Consider the following 13,706-nt stretch of genomic DNA (forward strand, 5'->3'; position numbering starts at 1 on the left):
TAAATAAATATTTTTTTATGCTAAAAAACTCTTTTATTTTCTATTTTCAACATAAATTATTACATAAAACTTTTAAATATATGATATGTGAGTCTGTGTGTGTGATCACAAAAAAATAAAAAATAAAAAGCACGAGCAAATATTGAAAAAATTGGCATAGTATTTTAATTCTTTTTAAGTAAAAACTAATTAATCTGTACGACGTACACCCCCTACTTATCAACGCTTAGAAGGTAATTTAGGACAAACTCATAAGCAAGTATCAATTACACTTCGTAAGACATAGTATTATCATAGTATAATCTAATAAACTGTGACAAGGAACTTGATTACTTTGTTTTCTGCTTGGTGTTTGGTATTTGTATTGAGCCGCTTAATTAAAATTTACGTGACATTTTTTTAATATTGATCGAGATTCAAATTTATATGAGATCATTAAAAGAAAACGCTCTACACTAAGATTTTTTTCATTCTCACGTCCATAAATTTAATATAACCAGATATAATAATGCTAAATGTGGTAAGAAAATTACCAAAACCAAACAAGAAACTCATCAATACTTAGAAGTGATTAAAGAAAAGAAACAAACAGAAACGGTAGGCATATCAAGTTACTGAGGATTATTAAGTAGTACTATATATGAACAATAAATCATGTATTGTTATTCCCATTATTATTCATTATGATTGAGTAATTAGAAGCACTAAAGTAATAAGTACTTCCTTAATCCAAATTCTCAAAGAGCAAGAAGGTAGAATTGTGCATTCAAAAAGACTAGTGAGATACTCAACCGTTTGATGAATCTCTGCTACTCTCAAGATCTTTCCTTTCCTCCATTATAAGGTAAACCCATTTGGTTTCTCCATCTTTTTAAGGATACCCATTTGATTAATTATGTAAAGTTTGAATCTTTTGTTGTTTATATGTGATTTTTTGTTGGTTTATTTGAGAATTTTTGGTAAAGTTTGAGTCTTTTGTGTTTTCTTGAATGTGCAGAGTAGTGCCTAGTTGGGGTGGGAACTGGTTGATCATGAGTTGAAATTTGGACTTTTTGCTGTGTAAATGTGTGTGTTTATTGGTTTCTTTGAGAATTCTTGGTTAATTATTTTATGGGTATTTGTAAAGTTTTCACCTTTTGTTATTACACTAAGTGATACATGAATCATTGTTGTAAGTTTTTTTTTTGTGTGTGTTTCTTGAATACATTGAGCTTTGCTGGTTATGCATAGAGTGACTTGAATTGGGGTTTATTTGGGGGAAGAGTTAATGAAAGATTGGATCCTGACCGAGAGTTTGATTTATTAGATTGATGATTTGTATTTGATGAGCCGATACCCCATTTCAACTTTTTCCCCAATTAATCAATTGTAACTGTATACCAGAAGAAAAGAATTAGAAAAACACAAGTCCATTGTCGAACAGTCATTATCCATTGGCATGTTACATTGTCTGATAACTTTCAGTACAGTTCTCTGGTGTCTCAAAACCCAATCTGATCCAAGAGTAAACTAGTTTTACTTTAATAGTAGGTATCTACTATTTGTTTTCAAGAAGGTTGCTTCTTTTCGTGGATATTTCAATAAGCATAATTCACTCTTATTTATTAGCTGGGTGTTCATCTATGTGTATATATTGGTATTTGCTCAGATGTCTTGCTTATTCTTTATCATGCTTCATTGAAGCTTCAGTCGAGGAAAGTTAACAATTTTAACGTAGATGAAATTTCTTGCCTGCAGCAGAAAAGATTCTCATGGAGATGAACATCCACATTTTAGGCTCTTCCGATTTGTGGACTTAGTCTCCTAATTGATAGGTATACTGCACTCATGCTTCTCAGTTAACTAAGAGTTACTATGCCAGTACACAGTTTTTCTTTCTTTCTTTTTTTCTTTTTCTCTCTTCTTCTTTTCTGTGAATATTGAAACTAGACTTACAATTGACTTGTCGCGTTGCCTCAGAGGTCATTGATCACTGATTCCTCTTGTCCATGCAGGACTTTTCATGTCAAGCAACAAACTATTATGGCTGGGAAAACAAATAAAGATATGCACAAAACGGTTGCAAACTTGTCACAAGTAAAAGATGCATTGAGACGATTAGACAAAAAGAGATCAAAGCTGAAATCAAAATCTCATGGGAGGGCTGCTCGTGTTTCTTCATCAAAGAGAACAGATGCTGGTGAAGGTAAGAGAAAGGAAATTCCGCAAAAAGCTAAATCGTCAAAGAAGCAGTCTAAATTGAGCTGTCGAGGAGAAGAGCTTCAAGCTTGCAACTCAAAAGTCAACTTAAAACATGAAAACGTGGATACCGGGTCTGAGAAGTTAAAGAGAAGGAGAAGGAAGAAGAGAAAACATAATGCAGATCCCGATGATGTTTCACGTTTACAAAGGAGGACGAGATACCTCTTGATTAAGATGAAGCTAGAGCAGAACCTTATTGATGCTTATTCTGCAGAAGGCTGGAAAGGTCAGAGGTGCGTACCTTATCCCTCTTATCTACATAGACGGATTTACTTGCCTAGAGACTCTATACCGAGTATCTGAACTGTTTTGGTCCTCAAATGGTAAGAAACTGAAGAAACAAATTGCACAAGTAAAATGTTTGTGTCCGCTTGGTCGAAGGTGTGATAAATATGCATGTTTGATGGACTTGTTTCCTCGTTAACCATTAACTAAAAAGTTTCAACCTTTTGCTTTAAGCTTTTAGTTGAATGCTCTAATCTAATAAGCCTTTCTAGGTAATTTTTTGAAACTTGTCTTGTGCTCTAAAAGAATGAGAAATTGAGGAACTTGAAATATTTGGCACTAAAGATATGCAACATTCCTTTACCGTTAAATCTTAATGGTGCTGGGCAGTTGCTTCAACCGGTTGACTAACTGATATACTGAAGGGTATAAAGTTATTATGCAAATATCACTATCTGCTCTTTAAGTTAGAGTGTAGTATTGGGAAGACTGCTTCTAGTAAGAGGTTTAGCAGAAAGAAAATTTCAGCCCATTGTTAATGAGGGACTCCATGTTGTTCATAATAGCTCATGTAGTTTGCTCTGCTTCAAGCGGAATATCTTGGTCCAACTTCTGTATGGTTTTTAACATTGCAAGTTGAAAAGATGTACCATTTTGATATTAAATTGGAAAAGAAAGTGGATCGACCTTCTATTTTAGATATTAATGTATAGTTAGTTCAAATAGCGGGAAAGATTATCCTGTTCGAGTTTTGAGTTGCAAGATATTAGAAGACAAATGTACATAGTGTTTCAACAACAGAAGCCTGACTAGTTGGTATCTCCTTTATAAATTCTTTGCTTCCATTATGTTCTTATTCACTAAGTTTGAATAGGTTTCAAGAGATTGTAGGTCTTTAGGCAATTTTCCTCAAATAGTTTTAGGTCTATCTCGTACCTTTTCAGCATTTTCAATCATTATAGTGTCACATCTCTTAGCCTGTGCATTTTAGAGGTCTGCGTATGACATGGCCAAACCATCTCGTGAGTCGTGCCACTTTCTCTGAAGTTAGCCTTTACGTGTGTTACTAGCACCTTTTACAGACGTAATTATTTCTAATCTTCTCTACTGCTTCAGTCATTTACCCAAACCACATGTAGCTCTTCTCTCTCGCGCTCTATTTATGGTATGTGTGTGTGTGTATATAGATAGATAGAGAGATCTATTTGGATTTCCATCCGAGGTTGGTCTTGTTCTGGCCAAATGGATCTTGAACATTGTATAAGCACATAGCTGTGAATTGTGATGTTTCTTTATTTTTGACCATTCATTGCTAATGATTATATTGATGCTGAAAAAGAGCAAGTTCAATCGAAAAAGGAAAATAGTGAGTAAGATCCTTTATGTGGTTTGAGAAATAAGAGACGATATGCATCAAATTTGAGATTGGAACAATGAGGGAAATATTAGATTGATTACTTCTAATAGTAGACGATGCTACGCACAAGTTGGACCGGACACCACCATTATAAATAAAAAAATAGTAAAGATCTAAAACATTAATATGGATCTGAGCATCAGCGATGACTTCGGATATGACAAGAGAAAACACGATACAATTTTTTTCCAGTCCAGATGTATTTATGTTTTAAACTAGGGTAACAACTTCCATGCCCATCATTATCTGACCTGCAATCCGAATATTGTTACTCCACAAGTGACTACCCCAAAATTAAACCTCTGACAGTAGAATCAGCATAATGAAAGGATCAATTACACTCAGTGCCCTCTTTAGACATATTCAATTTGTAAATGCTAGTATAACTTTTTGCTTTCAAGTGAGCAGCTCATGTGACTAGTGACAACTTTCGTTTTTTCATTCAGCCGAGAAAAAATTAGGCCAGAAAGAGAATTACAAAGAGCGAAGAAAGAAATATTAAAATGCAAGCTTGGAATAAGGGAGATAGTTCACCGTCTGGATTTGCTTAGCTCTCCTGGGCAGATAGAGGATTCTGCTATTGCTCCTGATGGATCTGTCCATCATGAACATGTAAGCATCCTTTCACAATACGTTTTTGTCTTCGACTGTTAATTAACTCTTGCGTGTCACCCAGTACCATGAGTGGCTGATTCTCTTTTCTATTTATTACACTTCATTTCATGTTTTTGCTTGCGCATACTTCTATGTTTGCACAATTTCCCTTTTTCCCTACCCTCTTACAAACTCATAGCAGCATCAAAAGCTGAAATAGGGGGAAAATGCATAAATAGACAGATAACCAAACTTGGATACAGAGTTCAGATTTTTTTTTTTTTTTTTTTTTTGAAAAGGTAACATATTTGTATTAAGTATAAAATTGATTACACTAAATCAGTGTAACCATCCAGTAATTACAAAGAAAGTATCAGAGGGAGAACTTCATCAGAAGACTCACAATTGGTCTTAAAACATCAAAAATACATTCACTCTCTTCTAGATACTCCTGTTTACACCAAAAATAGAAAAGTATTAAACAGTTCATACAGAGTTCAGATTTTTCCTGCTTTATTTTCAGATTATCTGTGCCAAATGCAAATTGCAAGAGGCATTCCCTGACAATGATATCATACTTTGTGATGGTACATGCAACTGCGCGTTCCATCAGAAGTGTCTTGATCCTCCACTATCAACAGAAAATAGTAAGTTAGCTTGAATATGTGTTTTTATTGCTCCTTTTTCTTCCACTGCTTATGCAGAGCAGCGCGTAACTTCTGTTAACTTGCAGTACCGCCAGATGATGAAGGCTGGTTTTGCAAATTTTGCAAATGTAAGATGGAAATAATAGACGCAACAAATGCTCATATCGGCACCCACTTTGCTATGGATAGTAATTGGGAGGTTGAGTAATACATTGTTGTACTCTTCATAAAATCAACTTTCACCCCTCCAAGAAATATCTATTGATCAGTATTTAATGATTACGTATCTATTCGATGAATGCAGGATATCTTTAAGGAAGAAGCTCTTCTGCCCGAAGGTGGGGAATCCCTGTTATGCCCAGAACAAGACTGGCCATCTGATGACTCTGAAGATGATGACTATGATCCCGAAAAAATTGCTTATAGTCATAGTAGTACTGACAGCTTTGAGAGTGGTTCTTCCAGTGAAGCAAGCAGTGCAAGCATGTTGGGATCACTTGAGGATGAATTGTTAGCCTTAACAGGAAAGCAAGAAGACGGAAGCAGTGGAAAAGATTATCTTTCTGAACAGATTGCTGGGTTAGATTATGAGGAGACGACTGACTTCGAAGTTCTATCTGGGCCCCGACAGAGAAAAGCTGTTGATTATATCAAATTAAATGATGTGAGTACATTAGTGTCCATTAGCTGCTATTTGACTTTCTACTGCATGCTGCTAGCGAGAAACCAATGATGCTCTTATGTGGCACAGGAAATGTTTGGAAAGCATGCTCCTGCAATCGAGCAAAATAGTGAAGACGAAGATTGGGGTCCAGGTAAAAGAAAGCGTAGAAGAAAGGAGTCTGAATCAGATGCTGCAAGCACCCTTATAACCCTTTTAGAAAGTGAGAAAAGTCGTCCTGAAAAAAGAGCGGATGATGAGGAAAAAGAGTCTTTTGATAAACCAGCCAAGAGAGCAATATTCAGGATTCCTCCTGATGCAGTTGAGGTAGATATGCTTCTTTGCATTATTCGCTGTTCATCAAAGAGATAACATCTTTTACACTATTCTAACCGTTCAATACTTCTGAGCTTTACCAGGAACTTCGCCGTGCATTTGCTGACAATGAACTTCCATCTAGAGAAATGAGGGAGAACCTCTCCACGCAGCTAGGGCTTGAATTGGAGAAGGTAATGATTATATTAGTTTGTTGATAAACACCTGGAAGTTTAATTCCTGTAGTACTGTAATCTTCCATTATTATTAAAGCCAACGTTTGAAGCCAAAACTGTTAGAAATTGGCAACTTAATTGGTCAATAATCCACGAAGATTAATGTGTTACTCTAGCAACTGATATCGTTACATGTTCGGGTATAAATTGAATGTTCGAAAGCCTAAACCTTAAGGCCTGATGAGATGTCTGTTGAGGAATAGGTTGGTGGAAGCTACTTTAAACTATTAGCTTTATATTTTGTTGCCGTTTGCTTATTTATCTTTTTCATGCTATTTCTAGGTTAACAAATGGTTCAAGAATGCACGTTATATGGCTCTTAAAGCTCGAAAGGTAAGGATTGAGCTAAAGGTACAGGTGTCCTTCAATTTTAGTCCTTAAGTTACCCAGCTCTTCCGATTCTCCTTGATGATCCGTACTTCAATTTTAGTCCTTAAGTTTCTCAGAGCCTTCTCCGTCTTTTTTCTTGCCATTTCTGCTTTTATCATGATTATGATGATCATTACATTACCTTTGGCATTATCATTTTATCAGTTACTTTTCTGTTCTTTTACGGGCTTACTTTATGAACTCTAAACTTCAGGGGCTGAAGTACATTTGGCCCAGAGCTGAATATTTCTGTTCTGAAGTCCTTTTACATTCATGGGTATCAGCAGGTTGAGAGCGCAGAACCGTGCCAAGTTACTAGTCCTACAACATCAGAAGGATGTGTATCTGAGACTGTAAAGGATAAACCTGCAGATCAGATTTCGTCAAGGGATGAAGAAGAAAATGCAGCCCATGCATGTAACCTTGAGAGATCACCTAATGAAGAAACTGCCAACTTGATGATCAGTACTTCCAAGAAAAAGCATGGCAAAAAAGCCGTAAAACCATTAATAGACAAATTAGAGGTACGTTTTAGCGGAGAACCCATGTGCAGTTCTATTTGGTCTTCCTCTACATTAATAAATATATGCTATAGTATATTGGATGACTGATTTCTATTCTGAAGTATAAGAAAATATTCTTTGCTTGCGCTTCATTTCTTAGCTCGGGATCATATTCTCTCTAGTGAAAGTTATCATGTGGGTTTAACTATCAGAAAAAGAAAATTATTTAAAAGAAGAATTAAAAGGAAATTAACAAAGGCAAAAGAGTATAAGAAAAAGAAAATAGCTTATCATCTGGGTGAGAAGATACTTTTTGCCGGTTAGAGGATCTTGTACCAAGACTGAAGTGACATGTACTACAGGTTTTCAAAAAATAATGAATGCAAATTTAGCTGCAGAAATAGGCAACCAATCTATGAACGGAATCGTGGAAGCCCTCCCGTTTTTATCTCAATGCATGCTATTTCAAGCACAATTTGCTTGCTATTTCCTATTTCAAAATTCAAACTTTAGAAGTTAGTTCAGTTTTCGCTGAGAATTTTATACAAGTAGCATTTCCCGTATTCCTTCTTAGTTATTGTTCAATGTTCACTCTAGTTGAAAAAACAAATCGTTTTCCCGTTTTAGTCATTTTTCACTTGAGAAGTCTATTTGAATACGTTATATTTGTGTTCTAAGAATTTTCTGTTCCAAGCAGACTACTGTAGAATTTGGCGATGATGTGAGCTTGAAACTACTGAGAGAGAGATCAAAAAAGGAAAGGAGAAAACTCAATTCCAAGGAAAGGGAAAGAATCCAAGAAGCTGAAGCTGAGATGCAGAAGCTTTGCGGAATCAAGGACAAAATAGCGAGACTACAGGACATTTTACTAAGGCTTCCAAATCGCAGATTTAGAAGAGCAGATGCTTCTCGTGTAGATGAATCTTCGGTTATCTTTGTACCTGTTGCAGAATTACAGGAGAAAAGGTGATTTTTCACATCCTTTTCTTAAGACAAATCAACAAATGACAAACAAGGAGGTTGTTCCAGGCAAATATAGAAGCATAATTCTTCTTTTTAGCATATACATGTACAGTTTTCATTTTTCCGTAGGATTTATGATTAAATAGTGTACAAGATGGTAACTTTTTTTAGCAGATCAATTCCAGTTACATGAATAGGTAACCGGGGCATTTATTTTTCGGTGCTTAACCTTCTGTGGCATGAGAATCTTGAGAGAAGTTTCACATAATGTTTCCTGCAATATTAAATTTTGAATGTGATGTGTTGTCTCGGATGCAAGTGCGCAATGGTGCATGCTTGTTTGTTTTGCAATATATTTTATTCTCTACTTTGGAGTTCTGGCTTATTGAGTTTTACAAATCTGTCTTACTCATTGAGTTACATTAGAACTTAGTTATGTGATACTTCTCTGAAAGGAAATGTATAAAAGGCATTTTCCTTTTGATAAATGATGACGCGCAGACTCATTTGCATGCTCATGACTATTTCATTAGGCTACCCACCTGTCTTAGATAGATGAGAAGAAATCGCCTAACGTTTTTTAACCGCACTAAGAATTGAACCCTGATTTTTCATAACTATAATCCAACTACCACTCACCATTCGCATGTATGGGTAACTCCTATCCACTTTGGTTTATAACCTGATTGGCTTTTTACCTTGCTTGTATTTGGACACTGATTTTTCATAACTTTCAATTCATTTCATTGACTGCTAGGTCACCTTATTAATGCTTAGACCGCATAGTTGCCTGACAATTGAGGCATATTACGTTCTACTCGCTTCATCTTGTTTTCTGGTCACCAACGCCAATAGCTTATGACAGCACGCAGTTACTGTTTTGTTACTTGCTCTATTTGGAAACACATTGTCATTGGGAACCAGCTCTTGATTTGTGATTTTCTTTGTTGATGTAGATAAATGTTGTGTACATTAAAAGAGAGGCTATTCTTCTTTCTGACTTACTAGACAATTTGATATGAAAGAATGATTCAGTGTCAGTGAGAATTATTTTCTGACCACTTGAATCGATGACAAACTGGAGCATTACTCCACTTATTTTTATGTCGTCTGTGAAGTCCACACTGTTCACCCTTCATGCCTCTGCTATTGAATCGTTGACAAATGTTGAGTGAACATATGTACAACACAGACATGATTTATTTATTCGGCAAAATTTGTAAACAATTCAACAAGATAGGTGAATGAACACAGTACCAAGTTTTGCGGCAAAACTTGTGAGAAATTGAAACAAGCGTGATTCGTCCATTCAACAAAACTTGTGAACAACTTAACAAGAACAAATGTTCTACTTCACTGCAATTGCAACTTATAAGTTCATAAGTCATCGGTTGAGAGAGCTGCCCTAGCAATCTGAGAACTGTTACTGCTTACCTTCTGAGTTACTAAGCACCGCAATGAAATTCAGACTCAATTAGCATTGGCCTTTTAAATCGTGAAGAAAATAAGTCTGTACCATAATTATCACCTGCGATGGCTCGGGAGGCCAGTAAAGACTCGATAGTACAGATCATCACATACTATTCTAACATAGTAGAGTAGGCTTTGAAGGGCAAAGTAGCTTACTAGTAAAAGCATTTAAGGAATTCTTTTGAGATGTGTCACACATCAAATAGAACACTCAAAAGCTAAAAGGTAAAACTGACATCAAAACATTGAAAGTAAGGGATGCCACAAAATTTCACAAAAACTTCAAGAAGTGTGACCCTCCTCGGCAGCACCTTCAAAAGTTTCACCAGCCACGAGATCTGGTACTTCATCATCATCGTCGTCTTCTTGTGCTGCGGCAACACCTGCAGCCTCACCTGTACCAGCAGCAGCACCCTGCTTCTGGAACTGCTCAGCCAACTTCTTCAAATTCTCCAAATTATCAGGACCTGAAAATTTTGTAAAATTGGAACAATCAATATATATTTAGTTGTTCAAAAACAGTGGTCATATCTAACCTGCAGTCAAAATAATGACTACATACCCAATTGGTGAATAATTTGAGGAAGGATATCCTGCAATTCTGCAAGAAGAAAGAAATATAGCTCAGAAATTGTCATGCATCAAACAAGAAACAAGAATGAGCGCCTTATCACCAATTCCAAGAGTTTTAATACTAATATGTGCTCAAAACATCAAGCAAAAGGAGGTAATCAGTAAGGAAGCGCATATCCTCAAACAATCAAGAACCCTTCTGAAAACCAACAGAAGAAAATGCTATTTTTTTCTTTTGGACATAGTTTATAGAGGTAAGCTGTGGTTCTATTCACAATGTAGCAGCTACCAAGTAAAACCAAGGCATTAGGAAAAAGTAGAACACGTACTCTTTGTTTGGGGAGAACCACTAACTACCCATGTGTTTGCAGCAATAGATGCTTGAACTGAAAAGAATTCAGAAAAAAAAAGGTTATTAAAATGGCAAATGACAAATGACTAAGCTAAGTGAAAATACAAATATATTCGATACCTTTGGGGTTAATGAATTGGATGACAACATCCTCCTTGAAAATGTTGACTTCTTCAATAGCAGGAATGGCATTGACACCTATTCTTTTCAAGGTGCTCTGTAGTCTTTTATCATCGGTTGTAGTTGTTTTGTGAACGGCCTTCTTCTTTCTGCAGAAGAAGCACTCATTCAGCGCTATTTAAAAACATGACAGGAAGAAGCACTCATTCGGCGCTGTTTCCCCCTTTTTTCTTGATAAGGTGTTGGAGCATTCACAAAGAAATGATGTAAGCAGAAGGGAAGGCGCAAGGGTTAGCGACTGCCCGAGGAGTGATCCAGCTCTTATTTTCCCCTTTTTTAAGATAAGAAAGGATACAATAAGCCCTCCTTTTTCCTCTTTTCTTCACTTAAGTTCTGACCTTAATAAACTGCATAACCTATATCTTTTAAGTTTGCAACAACACAGACATTCTTTTTTAATAGAGTATACTACACATTCCCATGTGGTGTAGTCGACTAGTTACAGTAGCTACAGAAAAATAAACAGACCTTCTCATGGTACCCTTTCCACCGGTTCTGACCGAACCGGCCATCTTACGCAGCTTTTCTACATTCATCTGTCCAAGAAAATCACCAAAAATCAATATTTCTCAAAAAACAAAATAATGTATTAAAAAACTTGCATTACCATTGCATTCTATTTCATTAGGCACAGTATGTATGTAACAACCTCCAAGTATAAACTACACTAAACAACAGCCACAAAGTTGAAACTAAAATGAATACTATAGGAGTCTGAAACACAAGAGCATACACGAATATTAGAGCTAACAGTAGGTACCAACTAAACAAAAGCAAGACTAGAGAACATCTTAAGTATATCATTACCCCCAAGAACAATATTCTCATATTTAGAGGTAAATACCAGTTTCCTCAACTATGGCTCTAAACTATGTTATGAATATTTTTAACCATAAAATTTGTCACCAATAACCCTTTAATATAGTTCAAGAATATGTAAAATTTAATTAAAAAATTACAAAATGATGTCCAAATTCACTTTACACTTGAACTGCATTATCAAACAGAAAGAAAAATTTGGTAAAGCAAAAATATCCTTATTGTACCATATACACACACGTTCAGTACAGGAGAAAACAGTCAAAGTTCCATAAAGTTTGCAACTTCTTTTTTCCTTCCACAATTGAGAAGTCTTTTTTACCTCTTTTTTCCTATAATCAGTGTCCAGGCCAGCTTACATGTACACTAATTCCACGGGGTACGTGCTACCTAGCACATGTACCGAGTAAAGGTTGCAACTTTTTCAAGCAACTTTTTCAACAGATTAAGATCCAATAAACATAAACCATAATCCAATCAATAAAACAGATTCATCAAAACCCATCAATAATATAAATACAAGCTAATCTTCAATAATATCTCCCTTCAAAAAGCCATACTAACACAGAATTCGAGATATGTACAAATAAAGATGCATACAAACAAGAATAATTAAGAAAAGCATAAAATTGGAGACCCATTATAGAGATTAGTAGGGTGGTGGGGTGGGTGGGGGTAGAGAGAGCTAACCTTGAAGAGTGAGCTAAAACCCTAGCCGCAGTGGAAGGGAGAAGCAAAGGGCAGTAAAATGAAAGACAGATGGAGGGTTTGCTTTGTTGCCGATAACTTTATCATGCTATATAATGCGTATGATTTCTGGATTTCCTTTTCTGCCCTTTTCTTTTCAAAAGACGTTTGTATCCTCTCTCATTTTCCTTTTTTGTTTTTGCTATTTTTTTTTTCAAATATATATATTATGCTTTGATAGTGAGAGAAATAAGAGAAATTAAGGGGAAATGATATTCTTTATGTGATATAGTTTATTATTTAGAGAGTTACACGAGTTATATTTATCATGACTGTTTTATATGCTTTTTAAATATTTTGAATTATTAATTATTAGTATAATTTATAGTATATTTTTATGTAGTCTTAAAGTATATATAACTTTTATTGCACTGAATTTAAAGATTCTATATCCAAATTTACATCGAAAGAAAGATAATTTGGCCCTAAAAAATTATGTCATATGAAGTAAGACAAAGGAAGTACTAGCAAAGAAAGTAGAGGAAATGTGAAGGAAAATAGATTATTATTTTTGTTACTTAGTTTGGGCACAAGTAAAGGTGACGGGATCAATTTGTACCTTGTCTAACTTAGTCAATATACGCTTTTAGGATACATATCTAAAAAATAATTAAAATTTATAAAAAATTAAAGTTTAATCGCTTCAAAATCAACTTTAAACATGTGGGGTATGAAGTTAAGCACTAGCAAGTCTAATTTCCAATCTCAAACCCTTTGATATGAAGTAAATGTTTCGTAGAGCCCAACATCGACCCCGAAGAAAGAGAGAGTAAAATTAGTGAACTTCACATGTTTTCTTTGAAAATAATTTACCCTTCGTCTTTTGATTATTATTTAATTAACCTTAGGTTGGAACTTCATTAGGTGTTAAGAAAATTTCTTCCTAATGACGAAGGTAATATAAGACAAAACAAAATTGCTTAATTTCCTATCAAAAAATTATATTAGCTTTTACATTTGTTTAAAAAGGCAACGATCCAATTCGCCTAACATGACCAGCCCATTTTTATCCAAGTAAAATTTAAGTAGACACGATCATTCATGTTTGTTGAATTGATCTATTTTGGTCTATTTAAATTTGACCAAGCATGTTCATTTGCCACTTCTAAGCACAATTAATTCATAATTGAGGCGTAATTGATTCGTCAATTGGTTTAGTTTGTACATAAAGTAAAATATGTAGAATATTCTACTTTTTCCTTTGAAATGGCTCTTAGTTTATAAATACAAGTATGGAAGTAACTGTGAACCCAATAAATTGAGTTTTATTCTTCTTATTGTCTATGTACGATCAAGTGAAACTAAGAAAAGGTTTAAAAACAAGAGAAAATAGAAGAGAAAGAGAGAAAATTAAATGAAATTTCGATCTTCAAATCCCCCCCCCCCCCCCCCCC

At 35.1% G+C, this 13,706-nt stretch overlaps 2 protein-coding genes across 5 annotated transcripts; one reads left to right on the plus strand and one right to left on the minus strand.

Moving 5' to 3' along the window:
• Positions 550–8,484, plus strand: LOC109234356 (pathogenesis-related homeodomain protein). Of its 4 annotated transcripts, none has more exons than XM_019400317.1 (12): positions 550–844; positions 1,738–1,814; positions 1,995–2,474; positions 4,330–4,495; positions 5,001–5,124; positions 5,211–5,323; positions 5,429–5,788; positions 5,876–6,112; positions 6,205–6,294; positions 6,619–6,687; positions 6,993–7,229; positions 7,906–8,484. In XM_019400317.1, exons 3-12 carry the CDS (start codon positions 2,023–2,025, stop codon positions 8,176–8,178), a joined length of 2,121 nt encoding a protein of 706 aa, XP_019255862.1. In that variant the 5' UTR covers positions 550–844; positions 1,738–1,814; positions 1,995–2,022; the 3' UTR covers positions 8,179–8,484. The 4 variants fall into 4 exon arrangements, with proteins under 4 accessions (XP_019255862.1, XP_019255864.1, XP_019255865.1 ...); XM_019400319.1 differs by having other exon boundaries at positions 6,619–6,669; positions 6,990–7,229; XM_019400320.1 differs by having other exon boundaries at positions 6,619–6,669.
• On the minus strand, positions 9,635–12,361 carry LOC109234357 (nascent polypeptide-associated complex subunit beta-like). Its single transcript, XM_019400321.1, has 6 exons — positions 12,256–12,361; positions 11,215–11,282; positions 10,687–10,835; positions 10,544–10,600; positions 10,204–10,242; positions 9,635–10,108 (listed from the first exon to the last, which is right to left on the minus strand). Exons 2-6 carry the CDS (start codon positions 11,280–11,282, stop codon positions 9,924–9,926), a joined length of 498 nt encoding a protein of 165 aa, XP_019255866.1. The 5' UTR covers positions 12,256–12,361; the 3' UTR covers positions 9,635–9,923.

This window comes from Nicotiana attenuata, chromosome 11 (genome assembly GCF_001879085.1).
Source record: "Nicotiana attenuata strain UT chromosome 11, NIATTr2, whole genome shotgun sequence".
Classification (NCBI taxonomy): Eukaryota; Viridiplantae; Streptophyta; class Magnoliopsida; order Solanales; family Solanaceae; genus Nicotiana; species Nicotiana attenuata.

Bases quoted from the DNA above. Each gene is read 5' to 3' on its own strand.
- LOC109234357 (XM_019400321.1), bottom strand. From the start codon at position 11,282: ATGAATGTAGAAAAGCTGCGTAAGATGGCCGGTTCGGTCAGAACCGGT. The intron at 10,601-10,686 runs GTATCGAATATA...AATTCTTTTCAG, and splicing joins CCAATTCATTAACCCCAAAG to TTCAAGCATCTATTGCTGCA. The intron at 10,243-10,543 runs GTACGTGTTCTA...TTCTTCTTGCAG, and splicing joins TGGTTCTCCCCAAACAAAGA to AATTGCAGGATATCCTTCCT.
- LOC109234356 (XM_019400317.1), top strand. From the start codon at position 2,023: ATGGCTGGGAAAACAAATAAAGATATGCACAAAACGGTTGCAAACTTG. The intron at 4,496-5,000 runs GTAAGCATCCTT...CTTTATTTTCAG, and splicing joins GATCTGTCCATCATGAACAT to ATTATCTGTGCCAAATGCAA. The intron at 6,688-6,992 runs GTACAGGTGTCC...GGGTATCAGCAG, and splicing joins AGGTAAGGATTGAGCTAAAG to GTTGAGAGCGCAGAACCGTG.